We start from the raw sequence: 21,635 nt of genomic DNA, 5'->3' as shown, positions 1-21,635 counted from the left end.
GAATCCCCTGGGCAAGTTCTCTGAAGAGGTCAGGGCCCCTGCAGACTCTGCCATGCTGCCAGGCAGTCCTCAGCATGGAAAGCTCCCTTCCAAATGGCACTGTCCTCTCTTCCTCTTCAAGCAGAGCTTATGAAACTCAGCCCTGTTGGACTTGCTCATCCCTGGCATTTCACACATTCTGCAAGGCTGAAAGTTTTTCAGCTTGAGGCCCCCAAATCAAAGACATCAGTTAAGAGTATGATGGTAAGGACAGTGTCTATAAGATAATGTAATATAATAAGCCTTGGCCAGCTCTGGACTGGGCTTCTGCAAAGCTGAGGGGCTAAATAAAAGTTCCAATGGTTTGGTACTAGGCCAAGACAAGAAATAATCTCTCCAGGGACCTTGATCTCTACCAAAACAACAGGGAGGACTGAACAGGCAGGGCTGGCTCTCTAACTACGCTTCAAAGACATAGGCCAGGCAGCAAGGGTCTGAAACTCTGCAGACAGCAAAATTCAGGTCATGGGTACACCAGGTGGCAAGAAGCACCCAGCAGAATCTTCTCAGAGTAGCTGCCACTGGGTCTGCAGATTGTGCCCATGCCCAGGAGTTTACACCCAAGACAAGCATTAGCCTCCGGACATCTGTCCCCCCTCTGAGCCTAGACAGTGCAGGGACGTGCAGAAATTCTCTCATCTCCCCAGCACTAGGCACTGGACAGGTCTCTTTCAGCTTCTTCCTCAGCAGAACTTAGAGTGGAAAAGATAGGAGTTGGAGATGAAGATCAAATTCTGGCTGCCTCCCCTCCCCTGGCTCCCCGCTGTTGTATAAAGCTTTAGGTAAGGCCCATGGGATCCAGGCAGTGTTTCAGAACCTCACTTGTTCATCTTCTACCTTCACAGCTTTGCCACATTCACATACTACTTAATACCTTTATTTGCAACAACTGACTTATAAGCACAGCCTTACCCTACGCCTTATACCTGAAATCATAGGAATGGTATGCAATCATACTTTTCTAATATACATTAAAATACATACTTAACTATTAAAGTGTAAAATATATATTTGGGTGCCATCTGAAATCATCTCTCAAATCACCACCTATGTTGCCTACACTTCTACACTTCAGGAAATACCACTGAGGGACACAGGCAGGGTCATCACTGCATGGAGAAGTGGAGCGACCTAGGCAGGTAAGACAGAAATATAGGAACATCTCAGACAATCCATTAAAACTTGGCACAGAATAACAGCAGAAGGGTTAATCTGCACTACAAAAGGGCTTTTATTCCTGACAAATGAGTTCCTTGAAATAGCAGCTTCTACAAGGCCCCACCCGCCAGCCCCACACACCTTTAAATAGAACAGTATGAAAGATTTTTGGAATTTATACACTTTTACTGATGGGAGGTGATGTTGCTATCAGTATCTGCATTATGAGTTTACAGATCATTAACTCCTCACAGGGAAGTCTGGGCTGAGAGATGCATGCAGCAAACTCCAGCTACAGCTCTGGAGAAAATCACTGCTAACTTTATATCTGCTTCCCCTGGGAAGATGAAGCATCCGGAAACTACACTGAAAACAGGATTGATTTATAGGACTGGCATTTGGGCACATGTTCAACAACACAAGTACTGTTTAAGGTAAGTACCCCTGAAGTAAAGTAATAGCAAAGAGCAAACTGCCTTGGATTCCTACCAGCTGCCATGGAAGAGAGCCAAAATTATCTGCTGCTCAGGACAGGAGCGCACCACCCAGCAAGGCCCTTTGGCCATACACATGCATGCACACAGGAGCATGCATGTTCATGCATGTGCGCACACACACACACACACACACACACACACACACACACACACACACACAGTCTGGCCCTGACTCAACCAGAAGGGGTTCATTGCTATTATCTGGAATCTAGTATCCTTTAATCAGAACTTATCTCATAGCTTGATTTCTTTCTCACTGCATTCCTGATGCCGTACACTTGCTCTGAACTCTTTGTTGAGATAGGACTACCACAGCTTGTTCACTTTGTTCCTCCACAGTGCCGGGCACTCTGAATACAACACAACCTGACAGCATTTGTTAATGAGTGACTCAATGAGCTTTCTTTCCACAGATCCTGTTTGTCTTTCCCCTCTAAGATCAAGTATGGTAGAAAAGAAAGGCATTCAAGAGGTATTCAGGATGAGCCTGGAATCCCCCAACACACAGGAAAGGTCTCTTGCCCTAAGCAGGAGACAACTCTAGGAATATTATAGCAGCAAAGGAGAGGGGAAAACTCTATGCAGGCATCACGGGAACCTTGGAGGAGAGGCAATTTTCAGTGTGCTATAAATCCAGGCCTCCTTTGAGTGCCATGTGCCACCTTGTGAGAATACCTCTGAGATAGCACAAGGCCAGGGGGACTTGGTACACCCTTTGTGAGTCTCAGTGAGCTTCACTCATTCTGCAGATTCTTTCTGGCACCAACCATACACCAAGGACCATGCAGTGCTCAACAGTGAGTCCAACACAGCCCTTGACCCTTGAGGAGAACAGGGCATAACTAAGGCAGAGAAGTCTAGAGCTCCACAAAGAATAAAACACGGACTAAGACTGAGGTAAGCCAGAGTCTACAGAAAGGGTGCATATGAGGCAGCATATGAGCAGGCCACATCTGTGCTGGCATGGAATTCTCGGAGAAGACCTATTAGTGACCTCACAGACCTCCCATCCCATACATTGGCAAGTTTCCAGGTGTCTTCTAGTTTATGAGCAGACTTTTTCCCATCCTGTTCCAGGTGGGAAGGCTGGTCAGATCCTAAGCCTGCAGGGTCCTCCATGGGCCCAGTAAGAGACGTGACTTAGCCTCAGTGCTCCAAGCCAACACCAGATTAGAGAACAGGGGTGGGGTGCCAGCCCCTGCCAGCTTCCCATTGCAGCTCCTCTGCATTCCTCACCCAGGCCTGAGGCCACTGCTCCACCCAGGCTGCACATCAGCCATCTATCTAACCTGGGTCTGCAGTCTATTTTTACCTCCATTAGCTTCTCCTTGGAGCCACACTGCAGTGTGAGCGAGGCAGGGCTGCAATCTTCATCCTCACTTTACAGTGAAGGAAGAAGGTTCAGAGAGGCTCTCAGACAACCTGTTCTCCCTAGCATGGCTCTGTGCACCACGCCTTCTAGGGCCCGCACTGTTAGGTACCCGGGCTTTGCAGTGTCCACACTCCCTGCCACAATTTTCAAAGCCTTCCCTTCTAGCCACAGAACAGGGGAGCTGAGCAATAGCCCAACACTAGACCGCTTAGCAGTTGATCCAGGCAAGAGAGGAAGCCTAGTGTAGTGTGCCATGCCAGACTTGGGCAGAGTGGGTGTTCCCAGGGAGACCGTACCCCTCAAGAGAAGCCAGAGAGGAAGCAAGGGATTGATTGGTACAATCACTCCACTCCCACTCTGCCTCCAGCAGCATGGCTGCAGAAGATGCCTACAGCCTAGGTGGACAGGCCAGTGCAGGAGATGTTTCCTGCCTATGCCTACCTTGGGGAAAGTGCCTACCTATTGGCTGTTTATACCTCAAAGACAGCTGTTATTGCCCTCTTTTCAGATGATCAAATTCTTTTCCTTCAAGGAAGCCCACTGACCTCTGGCTCTTGACCTTTCCAAATGCACTTCTGCCTCAGCCAAGAAGCCTCAAGTACCCAGTCTCCTGGAAAGGAACAGGGGTCAGCTCTCTTGGCAAGCACTTTATGAGTGCCCTGATCATCTGGTTGCCATGGAAACAATGAATTACTGCCCACCGGTTTCAAGTCAACTAGCTTCTCTGGGGGCAGCAGCCTCACACCACTGACAGCCCATCAGGTGACTCCTGTCACTGCCAGAAAGAGGTTCCCCCCCCCACCCCTGCACAGCTGGCCAAGAGAAAGCCAGGAGTCCCTGCCCCTAAGGACAACTGGTGCGGAGAAGCAGGCACTACACCTCTTTCCCCAGGAACAGCTGCCAGCCCTCGGATCCCCTCGCAGGCGCGCGCCAGCCCCTCACACTGAATGAGTGAGGTGATTCCACTCGGCCATGAGGCTCCTGCACACACCAGCCATTTCGGTCCGCACAGGGCTTCGGCGGCGGCGCGGCGGCAGCCCTGCCCCCTCCCGACAAGCATCCAGGGCGTGTCACATTCCCACCTTCACAGCCACCAAGAAGGGGGACCCTGAGCCGGGACTGGTCGGGGTTCCCAGCTCACACTCCTCCAGGAGAAACACATCTTCATCCTCCAGAACCTTGTCCAAAAAGCCTATTGCCTCCTCTTCCTCTTCCATGGCAGCCGGAGCCCGCCGAAGGCAAACAGGAAGCAGGGTCCACGCAGCAGAAGCAGCCGCCGCCGCGCCGCGCCGCTGAGAGGGAGGCAGGCAGGCAGGCAGGAGGGGAAGCGCGCAGGGCAGGCCTACACCAGCATGCTGGCCTCCCCGGAGTCAGTCCTGGCACCTGGCCACCGGCTCCCGATGAAAGGCTCCATTATGAACCTTTTCCTACGGCCGCGTCCCAGCCCTCCTGCGCGCCGAGCTGCGGGCCCGCCTCCCGTGCGTCCCCACCCTGCGAAAGGGGAAGCGGGGCCTCCGGGCAGCCCTTGCCTGCCGGCCGGCCGACGGCCGCCTCTCGCGGGGAGCTTGGCTGCCGCCGTCCCACGGCTGTCACCGGGACGGACGCGTGGCGGGCGGCGGCGCAGCAGCTAGGGCCCTCCGCGGCCCTTCCTGGCGTGCTCGCGGGGCAGGCGCAGGCGGAGCCCCGCGGCCGCCGCTCAGTCCGTCCTCGCGCTCCGCTCGCCCCGGCCCCAGCCAGGGCTGCCGCTGCCCGCTGCCCTGGCTCTGCCCGGCGCCCTGGTGCCGTGTCCCAGGTCCCACAAAGCCCGCCCTTTCTGGACTCCTAGGCTCGCGTTTGCTCTGAATACACAGGAAATGCACGTCTTGACTTGCGAGGTGGAGCCGTTCGTTCCCTCTGTGGTCACCGGGGTGAGCGGCTGGTGGAGGCTTCTGGAGCGGAGGAGGAGGAGGGAGGAGGCCGCAGACAGGCCGGGCGGGCGCAGGGGGAGGTCTGCTTCCCAGAGACAGGCTTTATTTACAACTTCTCGCTAGAGCCTCGGGCAGGGGAGAGCGGGAGAGCAGGAGAGCTGCTTCCCTGCACAGCCGCCTCCCTCCGTCCTGTCCTCCTGTCCCGCTCACCGGGGGATGCTCACAAGCCCGAGCCTCCTTTGCACCTTGGCCTCAAGCTCCAACACCCTTAGGAGGACTGGTGAGAAACCACAGTTGCCATCCCTGCCATGATCGGGTGAACAGGGTTTTGTAAAAGAGGGGCCTGACCTATTTCACTCCAAGAGTACAAGTGCCAGCCAGGGTCCCGAACACTTGCTGCCGGGCACCACGGACCACTGAGGTACCCCGTCCCATTCCCAGATGCTGCCTAGATTAGTCATGCCCGTTTCTTGGAGCCTCCCCCCATAGAGCTAGTCCTACATAACAGGGCAGACAGCATTGCCAGCCCTGCCCGCTCCCAGCTTGCTTCCCAGGGCTTCTTCAACCTTACAGAAACTACATTCATCCAGAAGGTGAAGCCCGTATGCTGGTCTGCTCACCCTGATCCCAGATGCACACACTCCTACTCTCAGAGGGAGGAGTCCAGGGGCAGCTCCCAGAACTTTTCTTTCACACCCCAACATCCAGCACAACAGTGACAAAGACGTACCACCCAAGAGGGTGCAGGTAAGGTAATCACGAAAGAAGCCAGCTAGGGCCTGGTCAAGCTGCAGAGCTGTCACAAAAAGTGACACAGGCTCAAGGTTGCTTGATTTCTATTCAAATGGGAAATCTACATTTTTTGGTGAAATCTCCTGATTTTAAAATGTCAGCAAATAATTTATATTAAAAAAAAAACACAAACCCATTCTAAATGAACCACATCGGTGCCTTGAATTAGGCCCACAGACTAAGGGTCTGTCTTTATTCTTGCAACTGGTTGTTTCTTTGCGGGAAAGTTAAGAGATGGGTGGGTAGGTGGGAGACTCCCTTAGTGTCTCCTCTGTCCTATTTCCTCATTGGACCTGACATCTTAGAATCAAATTCAGCCACACACTACTGTACTAATGTACAAGTTCTCTTTGTTAACCTATATCAGTGATGGCAAACCTTTTAGAGCTTTCAATAACAAGCAGCTAGCTGCAGCACTCATGCCATGAGTTCATCACTGACCTATATAGTAGGAGCCACCAATCAGATAGTGCAGTATCTGAGGCTGTTCACAGATGCATTTTATGACCAGCCTCTCACACACATCACATTCCCTGTCGGGTGACAGTCACAGGACCATAGGGTAAAGAGTCAAACTGTTGAAGCAGTGACAGTGAACCTTTTAGAGACAAGTGACTAAACTGCACCCAAAACCCATTTATTTATCTTAAAGTCTCAAACTGCAATTAAACCTGAATATTGAGATTTTAGTTTAGGAAAAAACAACTCTTACATTAACATATTTTATCTTAAAAGAGAAACAACATACATACCATAGGTTCACCACCACTATGTTGAGGCCATTTCCAAAGGAAGGTCAACTGTGCCTCATCCCAGACCATGTGTGCCACCTCCTATCTGCTCCACTGGGCACCTTAGCTGAGTACCAGCCCTCAGCTAAGCCTCCAAGCTGGGTGGACAGCAGAGGAGGAAATAGAAAGGTAAAGAAAAGGATGTGATCTTTTTTATCTTCACTTCCAAAAAGTTCTGCAGGAGCTCTGAGCTGTAGAGCACTGTCATTCTGTCAGAAGGAGAGAACCTGCCCTTGCTGGAATTGGGCTCCATCCTGTTGCCAAAGCTGAAATACAGAATGCTGTTTGGGTGGGGGGGCTCTCTGGAGCCCAGAACTGACAGGCCCTAGCCAGGGGACTGTTCCACTGGGGTTCAGCACAGGCACACCCCACCCAACTAGCTCTTCCTTCAGTCCCTGGTTTTTCCCTGTCCCTGCACTGGCTGGGTTATAAATATCCAGGGCACATCTGAAGGGCCCTTTCAGCCACAATTCCTCATATGGTTTGGGTGGCTGAGGCTGTTCCCAGGCCTTGGGAATAAGGCCTGCCATTCCCCAGGGCACAACTGTGCCAGCACAGGGCCTTGGGCCACATGTTCTTCTGTCCCCTGCCCTGTAGTATCCAAGTACAGGCATAGGCTACCCACATGGGTCAGACCAGTTGGCGGCATGGGAAAAGAGCCAAAACCAGAATGTCCTTCTGTGTCCCTTCCTCACCCAAGAGAATATGAGGTGTTCTTAGCAGGCCATCTGCACTCCCCATGCCCCTACCCAGGGTGGCAGATCAATACCCACTTCTTCCTCCAAACCTTGAACTTCACAAAAGCTGCTCCCTGAACATACGAGGCATCTCTAACCCACCCCACTAAAGCTGGCTGGAAATTCCAATGAGTAACTAAAATGTCCCACCACTGGACACACAGACTCCACCCAGAGGCTCCCAGTCGTCCCCCTGGAGGGGAAGTGACTCACAAGTCCCCATGGTGCTCCCTCCCTTTCCCCCACAAATGCTCTGGGCCAGCCCTCGACCTGAGCTTCCTCTCCGTGTTTCCACTCTGCCTGCATGAACCTGGCTCCTCATCCTACTTTCCAGGGAAAGAGCTCTTTCAGGGAAAGGGCCCTAGAGCTACCCATTCCAAAACCAGAGGCCTCCCACTCCTATTCCTCAGCTGCTGCAATCTGGATTTTGTCTAAGTATTTGGCTCTCTTGGCTGTGTAGGTGCTGCTTATGACTACTCTTTGGTTTAGGCTGGTCCTTCTTCCTCCTCCCTCCTGTATGTGTGAAGATACCCACCCAGGCCTCGGTCCTTGCTTTCTATCCTTCTTATTACTAGGCCAATGGCAACCCACCATCTTCAGCCCCATCCTGCTGGGCCTTAGGTCTGACACCTATACCAGGTGCTAGATCTCCTCACTTGAAAATCCCAGAAACAGGCCTTTAATGCCATATATCCAGACCAGGAGGTCCCCAAACCAGCTTCCCCTTCTGGCCTCTCTACTTCTGTTGACGGGACCTCCATCTTGTGGCTCTTCAATCCCTCAGGCCCCACACATCCCTTGGTCCTTCCTTTTTTTTTTCTTTTCCAAAGCCACCACCTAACCGAGGTTTGCAGCATCTCACACCTACATAACCCCAGTAATGTTCTCCTGGGACTACTCATCTGATCCATCTGCCTGCTCACTGGCTCCTTCACCCACACCCTGAGAAGGCCTGGCATGCCAGGCATACAATCTTTGACTGGGCCCCTGCCACTGGTATACAGACAGTGTTCTCATTTACCAGCCCCAGTGAGAACAGAGAACAAAGGCACTAACCCTGCTCAAGAGGAAAAGGTTCACAGGAGAATGGTTTCTGAGCAGCACCTGGAAACTGGGCAAGGTTTCTAGGTAAAAGGAAGGAGGCCTGAAAGGAACAGTTTTTAAAGGAAGAATGACTAGAGGACAGAGTGAAAAGGGCAGGAGATGAACATGGAGAGGTCAGCTGGCACACCACCACAAAGGATGAGGGACACACACTCTCCATGACAATGGGGCATGACCCAGACTTCTGTCACCCACAAGCCCACATCTTAAATCTCTCTCACCCTCATTCTCCATCCTCTCACTCCCTTACCAACTCATCAATAAGCATTTATCAATTGCCTGTTGTGCACCAGGCACTGTGCTTGCATTAAGGATGCAGCCACAAACAGGTGACACTATGCCTACATTAAGGATGCAGCCACAAACAGGTGACACTATGCCCGCCTTCTCTGGGGCAGACTGACCATTGTGACTGATTCCCAAGGTAGTGCCAAGGGAGGGGCAGTACCAGGGCAAGGGCAGGACTGGGGAGGGGCACATTGTAGAATGTTAAGGCACAACTCCTCTGGGAAGGATACCATGGAAGTACCTATTGTGATTTTAAATGTTTACACCCTCTGACTCACCAATTCCACTCTTGGGAATTTCTCTGAAAAAAACATTTTTGGAAGGGCACAAAGGTATATGTACAAAGACATTTGCTCAGTGATATTTATAACAGTGAAGACTGGAAAAGGCCCAAAAGTATCAGAAGTGATTGGTTGGGGCTGGGGGTGTGGCTCAGTGGTACAGCACTTGCCCAGCATGCTCCAGGCACAGGGTTCAATCCCTAATGCCATGCAAAGAAAACAAAATGCTTAATGAAATGTGGCACATCCATAGAATAAAAATACTGCTGTCACAAATGGAATGAAGTAGATCTTTTATTACTGTTATGCAAGATGTCTTAGTCATATCAAGTAAAATAACAAGAGCAAATTCTATAACTAACAGTAGTATGATCTCATTTTAATGCATGTAGTTTAGATATGGAAAAAATAAGGAGAAATGTACAATCAACTTTTAGCAGAAGTTCTCTCTGTAGGATGTGAATTAAGGAGACTTTCATTTTCTACATTATGTATTTCTTATATTGAGCTAGAATTGTGAGTGATATAATCAGGGAAAATACAGAAATTCCAAAAAAAAGTATGGGGGTGGGGGTGGGGGTGGGGGTCAGTGGTAGAACATGTGCTTAGCATGCACAAGGTCCTGGGTTCCATCCCTAGCACTGCCCCCCGTCCCTGCCAAAAAAACCCAAACCAACCACAAAGTGTTTACTGTTATGACTGGGAATTCAGGTTGGGGTAGAAGGCCACAAGCAGGCACATGTGATACAGCAAAGGGGAAGTCACAGAGGCTCCCTGGAGGAGATGACATTAAAACTCAGAGCTAAAAATGAACAAGGATTAGCCAACTGGTGTGGGAGGTGGGAACTAAGAAACAGGGAAGAGACTGTAAGAACTCAATCTGACTGGAGGGCAGCAAATGTTCATACATTCATTCAACCAATATTTACTGAGCACCTACTATGTGCCAGATACTATTCTAGGCACTGGGGGCCGCAAGGAACACAGGCTTTGTTATAAAACTGGTAAGATCCTTCCTTCATGGAGTTCATATTCCAGTTGGGGAGTTGTCAAGAGTCGGCAGAGGCAGGCAGGGGTCAAGAAGTCAGGTCAGACAGGGTCTTAACAATTAGTAGGTCTTGGGTTTCACCACATAGACAAAGTGAAGGCATGGAGCGTTTTAAGCAGTGAGTGACATGAGCATTCTTCAGTGAATCCCTCTGGCTGACATCAGATTATCCTTTCTAAAAGACTGCTCACTTTGTGCCCAGCAGCAAGCTACTAAGTCAGCCCAAACAAGGGCAGTGTGGCTCTTGCTGATGACTCGATCACCATGATGACAATAACCTCTGGAAAGACCAGGCACATTCTTACCTCCAGGCCTTTGCTCCTTGCAGTTTCCTTGGCCTGAAATACCTTCTCCCTCTTCTGCCTGTCCCTAACTCTTTCAACTTTCCTGGCAGAAGCTCAAGCTCCACCTCCCTTGTATACTGGATTTGAATTCTAGTTCTGCCTCTTGACAACCCTGTAAACCCGGGCAAGGTATTTAAACTCCCTGTGCCTCAGTCTCCTTATCTGTAAAATAATTATAAAAATTATGTAAATTATATGTAAATAATTATAAAATAAACTCTAAGGTCAGTGCACAAAGGACAGTGCCTGGAGCATGCTAAAGCCTCAGCTGGCACCAGCTGTTGGCACAAGCCATTCTCCCCTTCTTCTTTGGCAGGTCCTGTGTGGCGGAAGAACACAGAGGGGTGGGGATCTGGCCCACTCACAGACACACCTCCTACCTATCCAGTGCCCTGCCCACACTACTTCATCTCCTTTTCCCAAATCTCCAGTGGCTCCCCCACATGCCATAAGTTACACAGCTCCCTTACCTGGGACATTCTTCCTGACCAGTGCCCACGCATAGCACGGCCCACTCTCTGATCCTAGCTCTTCCACAATCCCCAGTAGCCTTGAAAAAGAGGAATTCTGGGCTGGTGTGTAGTTCAGTGGTAGAGCATGTGCTTAGCACACACATGGTTCTGGGTTCAATCTCCGGCACAAAAACAAAACAAAATAAAGTAAAAGAAAGCAAAAAGTGTGTGGGGACACAAATCCCTAGTTCATGTTAATTCCCCACAGCAGACAAAACAGAATCTTGTAAAAACTTGGTGCTCTGAAAATATTTAGTGAGTAGGAATGATGGTAGGAGGCTTATAAGGCAAGGCAAGGGTCTTTCGAGAAACAAGGGGCCTGGGTTGAATGGATGGTTCCCATGGAAGCCAATCATATTAATTGGGATCCCAAGGCTTAAGGGAATCCAAAAGACCCTATCAATGAAGGAATCTCCTCTCTACCTTCAATAACCAGCCTCTTCCAAAGTTGGGAAGCTCATTACCTGTCCTATTCCTGGAGAATCCTAACAGTTGAAATATTCTTCTTAGTATTTACTCAAATTTGACCTTACATAACTCTATTCTCATTCTGTCCTCCAGGGTAACACAAGATCATTTTCTGTCATTTTAACTGAGTAATATGTTGACCTCATACAATACATGCAGAGTACAAGGGGCCATACAGTAAACAACGTCCCTCCCATCCCTGCCCCAGACCCTCTGCCTAGCACTCTAAGGCTATGTGGCTGCTCGTTTCCCCTGGCCTAGAATCTGATATCATGTGACTGGATTCATAGGAACCATTCACCCAACCCAAATGCCTTGACTTTTTTTCCCTGAGACCCTTCACCTAGCCCCATAAGCCTTGTGGGGCCATTTCTACTCCCCTGACTTCGGTACTGGGGACTAAACTCAGGGCCTTGTGCACGCTAGATAAACCTCCACCACTGACACCCCAGCCCTTTTAAACTTTATTTTGTTTTGTTTTGGGCTTTTTTGGTACTGGAGATCGAACTTGGGTCCTTGAGCTTGTGAAGCAGGCGGCGAAACCACTGAACTAAATCCCTGGCCCTTTGACTTTATTATGAAACAGGGTCTAGCTGAATTGCCAAGGCTGGCCTCATATTTGTAAATCCTGCCTCAGCCTTCTGAGCAGTGGAGATTACAGACCTGTACCATCAGGCCCAGCTTCACTAAGTCTTTTCTGAGGACCTATTTTTTCCTACTTAGTAAAGGCCCAATGTCCCCTGGGGGACATCACCCACCTGGAATAGCTGTTGTAGACTCTGATCTTTCTAGCCTTCTTAGAGGACAGTAGTTCTCAGCCAGGGGCAATTTTGCTCCTCAGGAGCAATTTGACAATGTCTGGATGCAAATTTGGTTGTCACAACTTAACTTGAGGATGCTGTTGGCATCTACTGACAAGAGGCTGGGGACACTGCTAAACAACTTGCAATGTGGGGGCACCCCCACAACAAAGAACTGCCTGGCTGTTGCCAGATTACAAACTGCTCGAGACTTACTCCAGAAACAGAAGCCAAACTCTGAGGAGGGGTGAGCATTTGCCAGGAACAAACACAGTACATGGAGCCCCATTTCATGTTTCCCCAGCATTCCCTTCCTTTTTAGCAGACAAGCCCGGCAGAGAGTCAGTGTCCAACAAGGTGGACTTAGGGCCTTAGGGGAACAGCCTCGAAGTGGGAGTCAGGGAGGGAGTGGCCCAAATCAAGTCTAAACCTCTTTCCCAGGCACTGGGCCCTCTCCCTTGTGCCTCTCTCTTCTCCAGGAGTTTTGCCTGTCGTGGCACCCATGGAGGGGGCTTCACCTGGCAGGAATGCTACAGGGAGCTGAGCTATGTCTGCAGGGACCACACTCTGCCCCCAGAGCTGGGGCCCAGGAGAGAGCAAGGCTTCACGTCATTCAAATTCAGCTAACACGTCAGGAGCAGGGTGACCATGTAGCCCAACACTAAGCATTTGCACAACTGTTTATGTCATTTGGTCCCTAGGGCAGCCCTTCCATATTGGAGGTACTTAACCTCATTTACAGTGGAAGAGTCTGAGGCCCAAAGTCACATGACCAGAAAGAGGTAAAATAATGGTGTTAAAGCTCACAGTCACATTCTGGAGAAGGGGCAGAGGGTGGTGGCTACAAGTACCCCATCATTTACTAAGTCAGGCAGCCTCTACTCCCTAGTGTCCACATGTGTAAAAGGGGGTAATGATGGTGTCCGTCTCACAAGGTGGTGCCGGGGAGTGAATGAGCTGATATGTACAAAGTACTATTAGTAGTACATGGTATTTGGTAAGTGCCATGACTGTGTTTGTAGGCTTTCTCTTCTTCCTGTTGCACAGGCAGAAGAGTGAGGGCTCTGTGTGGCCCTCCAAACAGAAGCTATTGGCCTAGATTCCTGCTGGGCAGGAGGTCATGAAGGGTGTCTTCTACATGAAAGAAAAATGTTCTGGCTTTGCTAACACCTACTAGTTGAGAAAGTAGGTGACAGTGACAGAAAGTAGAGTCCATAGGATAAGAGCCATCAGACTCTGTCACCCTTCTGTATCCTGACAGAGTAGGAAGCCTTCTAGGCTCTGCCCTTGGGGAGCTCACCTTGTGAGGTGCCATACACCTGTAAGGACACTCTTCCAGGCTCACAGCATTTGTTTTGGGAGCAATTTAACACTATTGATGTGATTATTTGGGTCACCTCTTGTCTCCCTCCCTGCCTTTCCAAAGGTTTCAGGGCCTCAAAGGCAGAGAATGGGTCTGGCTGGGCCTACCCTCCTACTCACAGCATCTGGGCCCTTTAGATCAGCACCACTTTTAATGTATAAAGATTACTTTGTGTGTAGCCTAATTGGCAAATATGACATACATTAATGAACTATGATCCCAGCATGCTGTCAAGGAGGAGATTCCAGACAGGAAGTAACCCATGGGGATCTGCCAGGCCAGCCAGGTGCAATTTCAAGAGAGACACTGCAGACGGGTGAGCAAGTTCAAGCCAGCTGAAAGGAGGGGGTGGCCTAGAGAAGACAGGGAGATCCACCTAGAAAGGGCCACAACTGAAGCACTTTGTCTACCCACTCCAGACTTTCCTCCTTCCCAACTTGGACAAGGAATGGAGCCACCCTGAGTTTTGGTTTCTTCCTGTATAAAATGGGATCTCCCTGCCAGGGGTTGGAGGCCCTAGGAGCAATGAAGTTCCTGGGTTCCTAGAACACCACCTATCGTATAGGAGTCAGTTAGTGTCCTTCTCCTTGCAGCATGGATAGAAGCTTCAGGAAAGGGAGGGATGGGGAAAAAAGGTTGCTAGACAGGGAGGCCAGCAGACTGAGCAGGAAGCCCACTTCTGACCCTAGTAGGCATCCTTCACCCACTCCATCCGGCCATGTCTGAAGTATGAAGGGAGCTGAGGGAAATGGACACTCAGAAGCTGCTGGCCCTCCACGCTGTCAAATCCCAAGTCTCAGCTCTTGGACCTAAGCAGGAAAGAGAAGGCAACAACTTTTCCCAGCTTCCTCCCCTGAGACCACATATGTCTGCCCTCCCTCCTCCTGGCCAACTCAGAACTGCTTGTTCAATTTCAAACACCAGGTAAGAATTTCTAGGTGGCTGGGAGCTGTTGAGAGGGGTCACAGAGACAATCAGGAATCAGGGCTCCTGATCTTATATGACAGATGTGCCCCAAAAGTAGCTGTGCACATCCGCAAAACAGCAAGGGGGCCAGTGGGGGGCTGTAAAACTTCATGAGGGGCCAGGTGTGGTGGCACATGCCTGTAATCCCAGCACTCGGGAAGCTGAGGCAGAAGGATTGCCACAAGTTCGAGGCCAGCTTGAACTACAAAAAAGACCAAAAGAAAAGCTTCACCAGGGAGGAGGCATCTGAACAGGACCCAGCAGCTCCTCTTAGGCTCTAGTACCAAAGACCTACGTTTAAATAAAGCTCTGGCCTCACTGGCTGTGTGGGCTCAGGCCAATTATGTCACCTCTGTAAGCCTTAGTTTCCTTAACTGTAAGATAACAGTTAAAACACCTGCCTCGCGGGGGCAATGCAGGCCTTAGGTGAGGTGACATATAAAGGCTTGGCACATATTTCTCTAAGTAGCTGTGATGAGGAGGAGGAGGAGGGAGGAAAGGAAATAGAGGAAGGACAGTAGTGATCATTTCAGTTCATCTCCACCCTTATTTCTGGATTCTCCCGGCAGCTGGAGTCTGAGCCCATGTACAGACTACACAATTTACAAAGCATTCTGCCTATTACCATTTCATAGAACACTCACAATAGACATATGCGGGGAAGAAATTCTCAGTATCTTCACTTTACAGATGAGCAATCTGTAGTTTGGAGATGGTGAGACAGGTCACACAGCTACAAAGTGGTAGAGGAGGACACAACCCAGATGCTTCTGTGGGCCCTTTTTACTGCAACTCCCCAGAGGGAAAATGGGAATCTGTGGCCTATTGGGAACAAAATTTTCTGTAAGACTGTGTTCCTGGGTGAGGAACCTAAGCTGCGACTTGTCAAAAAGAGTCTTCATCCCTTCTTCCCAAGGTGAAATTGGGCCCACCAGTGGTCTGTGACCCGGCCCTGTACCAGGGTGCCCTGCTCAGCCTGGGCTAGAGAAGGATCTACAGGGCAGGGTTTTAAGGTTCAGCCAATACCTCTGTGAGCTGCCCATCTCTTGGGCACGAACAAAAAACAAGCAGCAGAGAAAGGCATGCTGAAGAGTGAGGAGCAGGTATCCTGCCAATATCAGAGGCCTAGCTCCATCTGGGGCTGCCACACATGGCAGGATGAACCCAGCCCCAGAAAGGAGATGGACTACAAAAATAGATTCACTGTCCAAAAGCATATGTGTGTGTGTGTGTGTGTGTGTGTGTGTGTGTGTGTGCGTGTGTGTGTGTGCGTGCTAGATTGAGTCCTTACCTTATCATGTTCCTAGTCTCCAGTAACTGACAAGGAAAGTCTTGTGGGCCCGGGGCACCTGGAGCTGAGCTGAACACAGTAGTAAGCCAGGCCTGATGCTCCCAACCATCCTCCCCACAGCCCTGTTGTTGGTACTACCAGGTACTATTTAGAGATGAGGAAACTGAGGCTCAGGGGTATTATAATACTCATGCAGTGTCTCATAACTAGAGCACAGACTTTCATCTGTCCAAAAGTTATGTTTTGTTTTGTTTTTTAAAATTCTCTGGACCACTGAGGGTAAGTCTGTGATGGTTCCACCAGATGTGGTGGCACATGGCTGTAATCTCAACACTCTGGGAGGCTAAGGCAGGAAGATCACAAGTTGGAGCCCAGCCTGGGCAATTTAGTGAGACCCTGTCTCAAAAGAAAAAAAAGAAGGAAGGAAGGAGAGAAGGAAGGGAGGGCTGAGCATGTAGCTCAGTATGAAGGCCCTGGGTTCATCCCTAGCACCAAAGGAAAAAAAAGACTGGGATGGTTCATTTGATGTGTCAGCTTGACCGGGCCACAGGGTACCCAGATATTTGTCTAATCATTATTCTGGGTGTACCTATGAGGGTATTTATGGATGAGATTAACATTTCAATCTAAGCAGAGCAGATTGTCTCCCCAGGGTGGGCAGACCTCATCTAATCCACTGGAAGCCTGAGCAGAACAAAAGGTTGAGTAAGAGGGAGCTCCTCCCACCCAACTGCTTGAGCTGGGTCACTGGTCTTTTCCAGTCTTTGGACCTGGACTGAAATACCTGCTGTTCTTGGGCCTCAAGCCAAATTGGCTTTTGGATTGGAATTTATACCATCAGCTCTCCAGGTTGTCAAGCCTTTGGGATTGGACTAGAAGTATACATCAGCTCTCCGGGTCTCCAGTAATCCACTGTAGAGAGTGGAGTTTCTTAACCTCCAGAATCACATGACTCAAGATGTAAAATATAAGTATATACACACACATATACATACATACATACATACAAATACACACACACATGTGCATGCACATCCTAGTTCTGTTTCTCTGGAGGACCCTGACTAATACAAAGATCAAATCTTGAGTCTCCAAGCACAAGTTGATAAGATGTTTGAGTGCTGGACGCCTCAGCTGCCAGGCTGTGCCTGAGGCCAGAAATTTGAATGTCATGAACAATCGTTTGATTTGATCCAAAAGTCCCCTCTGTTCCCAAGTTTCCAACAGGAAGCCTGGCCAGGGAGGAGCCCTGCCTGGCCAAATGAGCACAGTCAAGTAGTAGGAACCTTAACCTTTTTTTTAAAACAAAACATCCTCAAGTACAGTACTGGCTCCCTCCAGGCGCCCCAATATAAATAGCAATACTTGCAGAGTCCACTAGGTGGGACCAGTGATGCACCAGGAAGGGCAGAATCACATCTCCAGGAGGGAAGGCAGAGCAGGCAGGGGGCGAGCAGCAGGCTGTAATCTTTGCCAGATCCCCAAGTTGGACAAATATTCCCTATTCCTTCTAGTGTGGGATGTCACTCACGGTGTAAAAGTCAAAACTCGGGGCCCCAAGCACTTCAGTAGGTTGTCACTCTGTAGCAAGTATAGAATTCGAAGTTCTTCAGTCAAGTTATTCCCTTGTGAGCCACTAAGCAAAACGGGCAAGCACAAAGTGAAGTCGCTGCCCAAAGCCTCAGAGCACCAGGCAGAGGCTCTTCTGTTATGTGTGTGACCTGTTTCACTATGGAAAGCACTAGGCAGGGGCTGGGGGTTTAGCTCAGAGGTTCCGCTGCCTGCCTCGAAAGCACAAGATTCCGAGTTCAATCCCCGGTACCAAAAAAGAAAAGAAAAGAAAAGAAAGCACTAGCCAGGGCCCAGGTTCTTTCACCAGGAATCTAAAAATTCACAGATGAAAAAAAGAAAAATCCACAGATGAATACTCCAGCAAGGTGGTCATGCGACAAGGGAAGGAATAGGGGAGAAGGAAGCAAAGAAGACCAAGAGTGGAGAGAAAGGAGAGAGGGGACAGGAGATGGCAAACCCTGTGTTCAGATTCTATAGGTATCTTCTTGCACCTGCTCACAGTGGGGTAAGAGCCGAGGAGATGGGGAGAGAGGGGAAGTCTCTGGGCCTCTGAGCTGTGGTCTGAGACTGAAAGGCAGAGAGGGGGAGCAAGCGTCACTCATTCTTGCCCTCCACAGGTTGGCCTGAGTTCAGGACCCAGAACACCCTCTCCTCTATCAGGTGCAAAAATTCCTGTGCCTGCATATCCAAGATGTCTATCTCTAAACCACCAGCTCTCCTGAGAAGAGCAGGGCAACAGCACCCCAGAATGCTGGCCAAGGGGCTACCCGAAGATGACCACTCTCTCCCATCCCCTCCACCTACCACCTGCCCCCCATCGTCATCTCCCAAACTTGTACTGTCTGGCAGCGGCTGAGCTCTGCCTCAGCCTCTGTTGCCATGGCAACAGTGTGGCTTCCCCCAAGTGGGAAGCTGGTTGCCAAGGCCCTTGTTGCCAAAGGCTATAACAGCCACCCCAGTGTGTGAAGAGGGGGTGAGAGCCTGTAGAGGGTGGGAAGGAGCAGGGGGTTCTCCAGAATGGTAGAGTCCAGACAGCCTCCAGCTAGAGTGGGGGAGCAAGTCCCTGAGAGGGGAAACATATTAACGAGCATCTCGATGACACTGCTCTGGGAGGGATGAGAGGGAAGAAGTGGGACCCCCACAAAACACACCTTGTCAAGCCTGAACCAAACAGGACAAGACACTCTTGGAACCCATCCCCAAATACACAGGCCACCAAGAGGAATGGCGTTGATTCTCCTCAACTCCACAAAGAGCCCTGAGAAATCTCTGTCTTGTTGGCTCATGTGTCTCAGATGTGCACACACAAGCTGAGCCCAGACTGACTCTGTCCCTGTCACCACACACAGCATTAATTATAAGGTCTGCAGCCCTCCACACATTCCTATCCCCTGCCCTGTCTTGGAGCAGCACATACTTAATATTCCTTATAAAATGCATCTCTTGGGAGCCGAGCTCCCGCCTCTGTCAACAGAAGGGGAGGTGGATACCACCAGGGTTTATTCCTTTCCTGAGTCAACAGATCAGGCTGGAGACCCCCTTGGTCCTCAGGGAACACTAAATACGCAGCTTGTTCCACCTCACAGGGTGCACCCAGCCAGCCTGGGCTTTGCAGGGCCAGCATCTGGACACTCACAATGCATGGCAGCCACTGGCCAGCCTGGGGACAGACAGGAGAGCCTGGTCCCTCCCAGAGCCCCCTCCTCATAATGCTGATGAAAGGGACTGCAAGGAGAACTAATGAGGAAGTGAGGGATATTGAGGGCAATAGAGGAGGGAGAGAGGTGTAGGGGGGAGCAGGGAGCACCAGGTGTGGGGGAAGAGGAGCCTGAGCCTCAGAGGCCCAGGGCAGAATGAGATGACAAGGGCACCGAGGACAGACACAGCCACATTCCCCCAGGCACTGGCCCCCGCAAAGCCCAGAGCATGATATCCCAGACTGTTCCATCACCCTCCCCAGAAACCTCCTCTCCCCAAACCCAGAAGGAAAAGCAGATGTGTACCTACCCCATGTGCCAGCCCCTCGGGTGGGGTGGGGGAGATGCTGTCCCCACCACCCTGGCTGCGGGTGCTGAGCTGGGGCGACATGGTGGGCGACTCGTCGATGTATGGCATGGTCTCTGAGCCCTCAGGGGGCCCCTTCTGCTCCTCATGCCCCTCTGCGTCGTAGTCGTCAGTCGCGTAGCTGAAGTCTGAGACAAGGAACAAGAAAGGCCACTGAGAATCCTCCACGAGGGCTGCCAGGGACTGGTAGCGCAGTGGGCGCCGGCGGCGGCCCCCGGCTGCCATGGCCCCAGCCGCACCATGCACGCCTGCCGGGGCAGGGGCTGCACAGGGACCCGGGCCTGGGAAGGGGCTGGGAGTGCCAGCAGGGACCGGGCTTCGCTCAGTCAGAGGCTGCTGGGAGTCAGAGGAAATGCTCCTCTATCACCACCCGGTTAATAGCATGTCTGCCTCGTATTTCAAGCTGCTGTTTCCCTTGCCTCCTGCCTAATTCCACGTCTAAAAATTAACAGTGGGAGCAGGAGGCAGGACGCTTCCAACTGTCCTTCTCTGAGTCACCATCTTGCTTTTTATAGGGAATAAAGAGGTGGGGGCGGGCCAAGCGATGTCACTTCCTCAGCCCCTCCTCCTTGGGTACCATTTGTACACTGAGGCTAATCTCTCTGTGGTGGGGCAGAGCAGGTTTGGGGGTGGGGGAGGTTGAGAAAGTGTCCCTGGGGGGCCCTCACCACTCTGAATGGGGCCCCATGTGCAGGACAGAACCCAAGGGAGGCAGACGTGGGCGAGAGGGTTGTGCCCAGGCCTGGCAGGGACACAGTGAACAGCTGACTCCTCAAAAGCCAGCACTTATGTCTATGATTCCAATGTAGACTTCCTTCAGAGGAGGAGGGAAGGGAAGGCAACAGGAAGTCAAGCTGCATTAACCCCCTCCATGCTGCCAGCACCACTGGGGCTCTACGCCCACACAGAGATACCCTTCCTGGGGCCAGTAGGCTGGGCCAGTTGGGGACAGGACAGCACCTCAGGGTTTTGCACTGAAAGGGATACAGGGGTGGCCACAAAGTTCCCTGCATCACATCCCACCTGCAGGTCTCTCCTGCACAGTGTAAGGGACCCTCCCAACTGCCCCCCACCTCTACCCCTTAGCCAGCCCAGAACTGCCACCCCTGGAATGGAGAGAGCTCAGTAGTGTTTGGCGATCCTGCTACTAGCAGGCTGGTGTTGGATCTTCTTGTGCCTGGACAGGATGGTAACACCTCTCTAACCCATCACTGGGCAGGGACCAAGAGCACAGCCTCAGGAGAAAAATATGAGCTGGTACTGTAGTAGATGCAGTAGGGACACAAAGATCATGGTACCAGTGCCCCTGGGCTCCAAGGTACCTTCGGGGGAAGTGTTGGTCTCTTCTGCACACTGGACTGCCCGGCAGCCACATCCATTTGTTAGATAGTCCTGAGCATCTTCCAGATGGAAGGCGCAGGCCCAGTATCTTGGGGTTGAGCCCAGGGTCAAGGAGAAGGCTGGCTGGGCCTTTCCCCTTATCTGCTCAGACACCACTTCCTCCCTGGGGTTCCTGTTCAGCACCCCCACAGTACATGACCTCCTGGTGCCCTCATTCATCTTGCCCCTTAGTCCCTGATCCCCTGGGGCAGGAACTGGGCATCCCACCCATCGCCATGGGCCAGCACCCATGGCTGACATGTGGCAGGCTCTTGGTAAATGTGTGCAGCATGAATGAATGAGCAGAGGAACGTTTCATTCCTCTTAGGTCTGAGGTTGGAGTCAGGCCCTCGCTAGGACTGGCCAAGTTTTCCAGGAGGGCCCCAGCTCCTCCTCCTCTGTCACAACACACCAGCCCATGGACAGCCAGCAGCCTGAGAATGGTGTCAACGGGTCACCAGGGCGCCCGGCCACAGCCACACTCAGTCCAATCTGGCTCTTTGGCAGCCCAGAGCTCCCCCAGGCTACCTGCACCTGCTCCTGCCACCTTCCACTTCCAGACACTGAGCTGACAGCCCATTAAGCTGTCAGGGAATGTGGGCTATTTTTTTCACCCAAGACAACCCACACAAGAGGAACCTTGAGGTCAAGCGACAACACAGCCATGGAGATGCACGCATGCCACATGCCCGGGAAACAGGGCCTACTGCCCTGGAGGCCATGAGTGTGTCTGTGGCCCGCAGGAGGTGAGCTGACCACGGTATCTTGCAGAGGCAGGAGGAAGAAGGGCTGCAGCATTCTGCAGAGTCTGGCAGTGCAAAGGGCCTGGGTGACTGGGGAGACCTGCCCACTTGGGCAGGC

The 21,635-nt window shown here is 51.2% G+C and overlaps 1 protein-coding gene across 4 annotated transcripts in view; it reads right to left on the bottom strand.

Moving 5' to 3' along the window:
* Positions 1-21,635, bottom strand: part of Abr (ABR activator of RhoGEF and GTPase) — a 198,377-nt gene that overhangs the window by 77,312 nt on the left and 99,430 nt on the right. For 3 of the 4 annotated variants that reach the window (XM_004857092.4, XM_004857096.4, XM_004857094.4), the window contains exon 2: positions 19,338-19,522. In XM_004857092.4, the coding sequence (XP_004857149.1) occupies positions 19,338-19,522 (185 nt within the window). Of the gene's footprint in view, positions 1-4,148; positions 4,979-19,337; positions 19,523-21,635 lie in introns of those variants that run through there. The other variant, XM_004857095.4, reaches the window with a different exon arrangement.

This window comes from Heterocephalus glaber, unplaced genomic scaffold (assembly GCF_053883595.1).
Source record: "Heterocephalus glaber isolate CG9 unplaced genomic scaffold, H.glaber_assembly_v1.0 deba00001564, whole genome shotgun sequence".
Taxonomy (NCBI): domain Eukaryota; kingdom Metazoa; phylum Chordata; class Mammalia; order Rodentia; family Bathyergidae; genus Heterocephalus; species Heterocephalus glaber.
The sequence above is the reverse complement of the archived record's forward strand: the minus strand, read 5'-3'. Positions and strand labels throughout refer to the sequence as shown.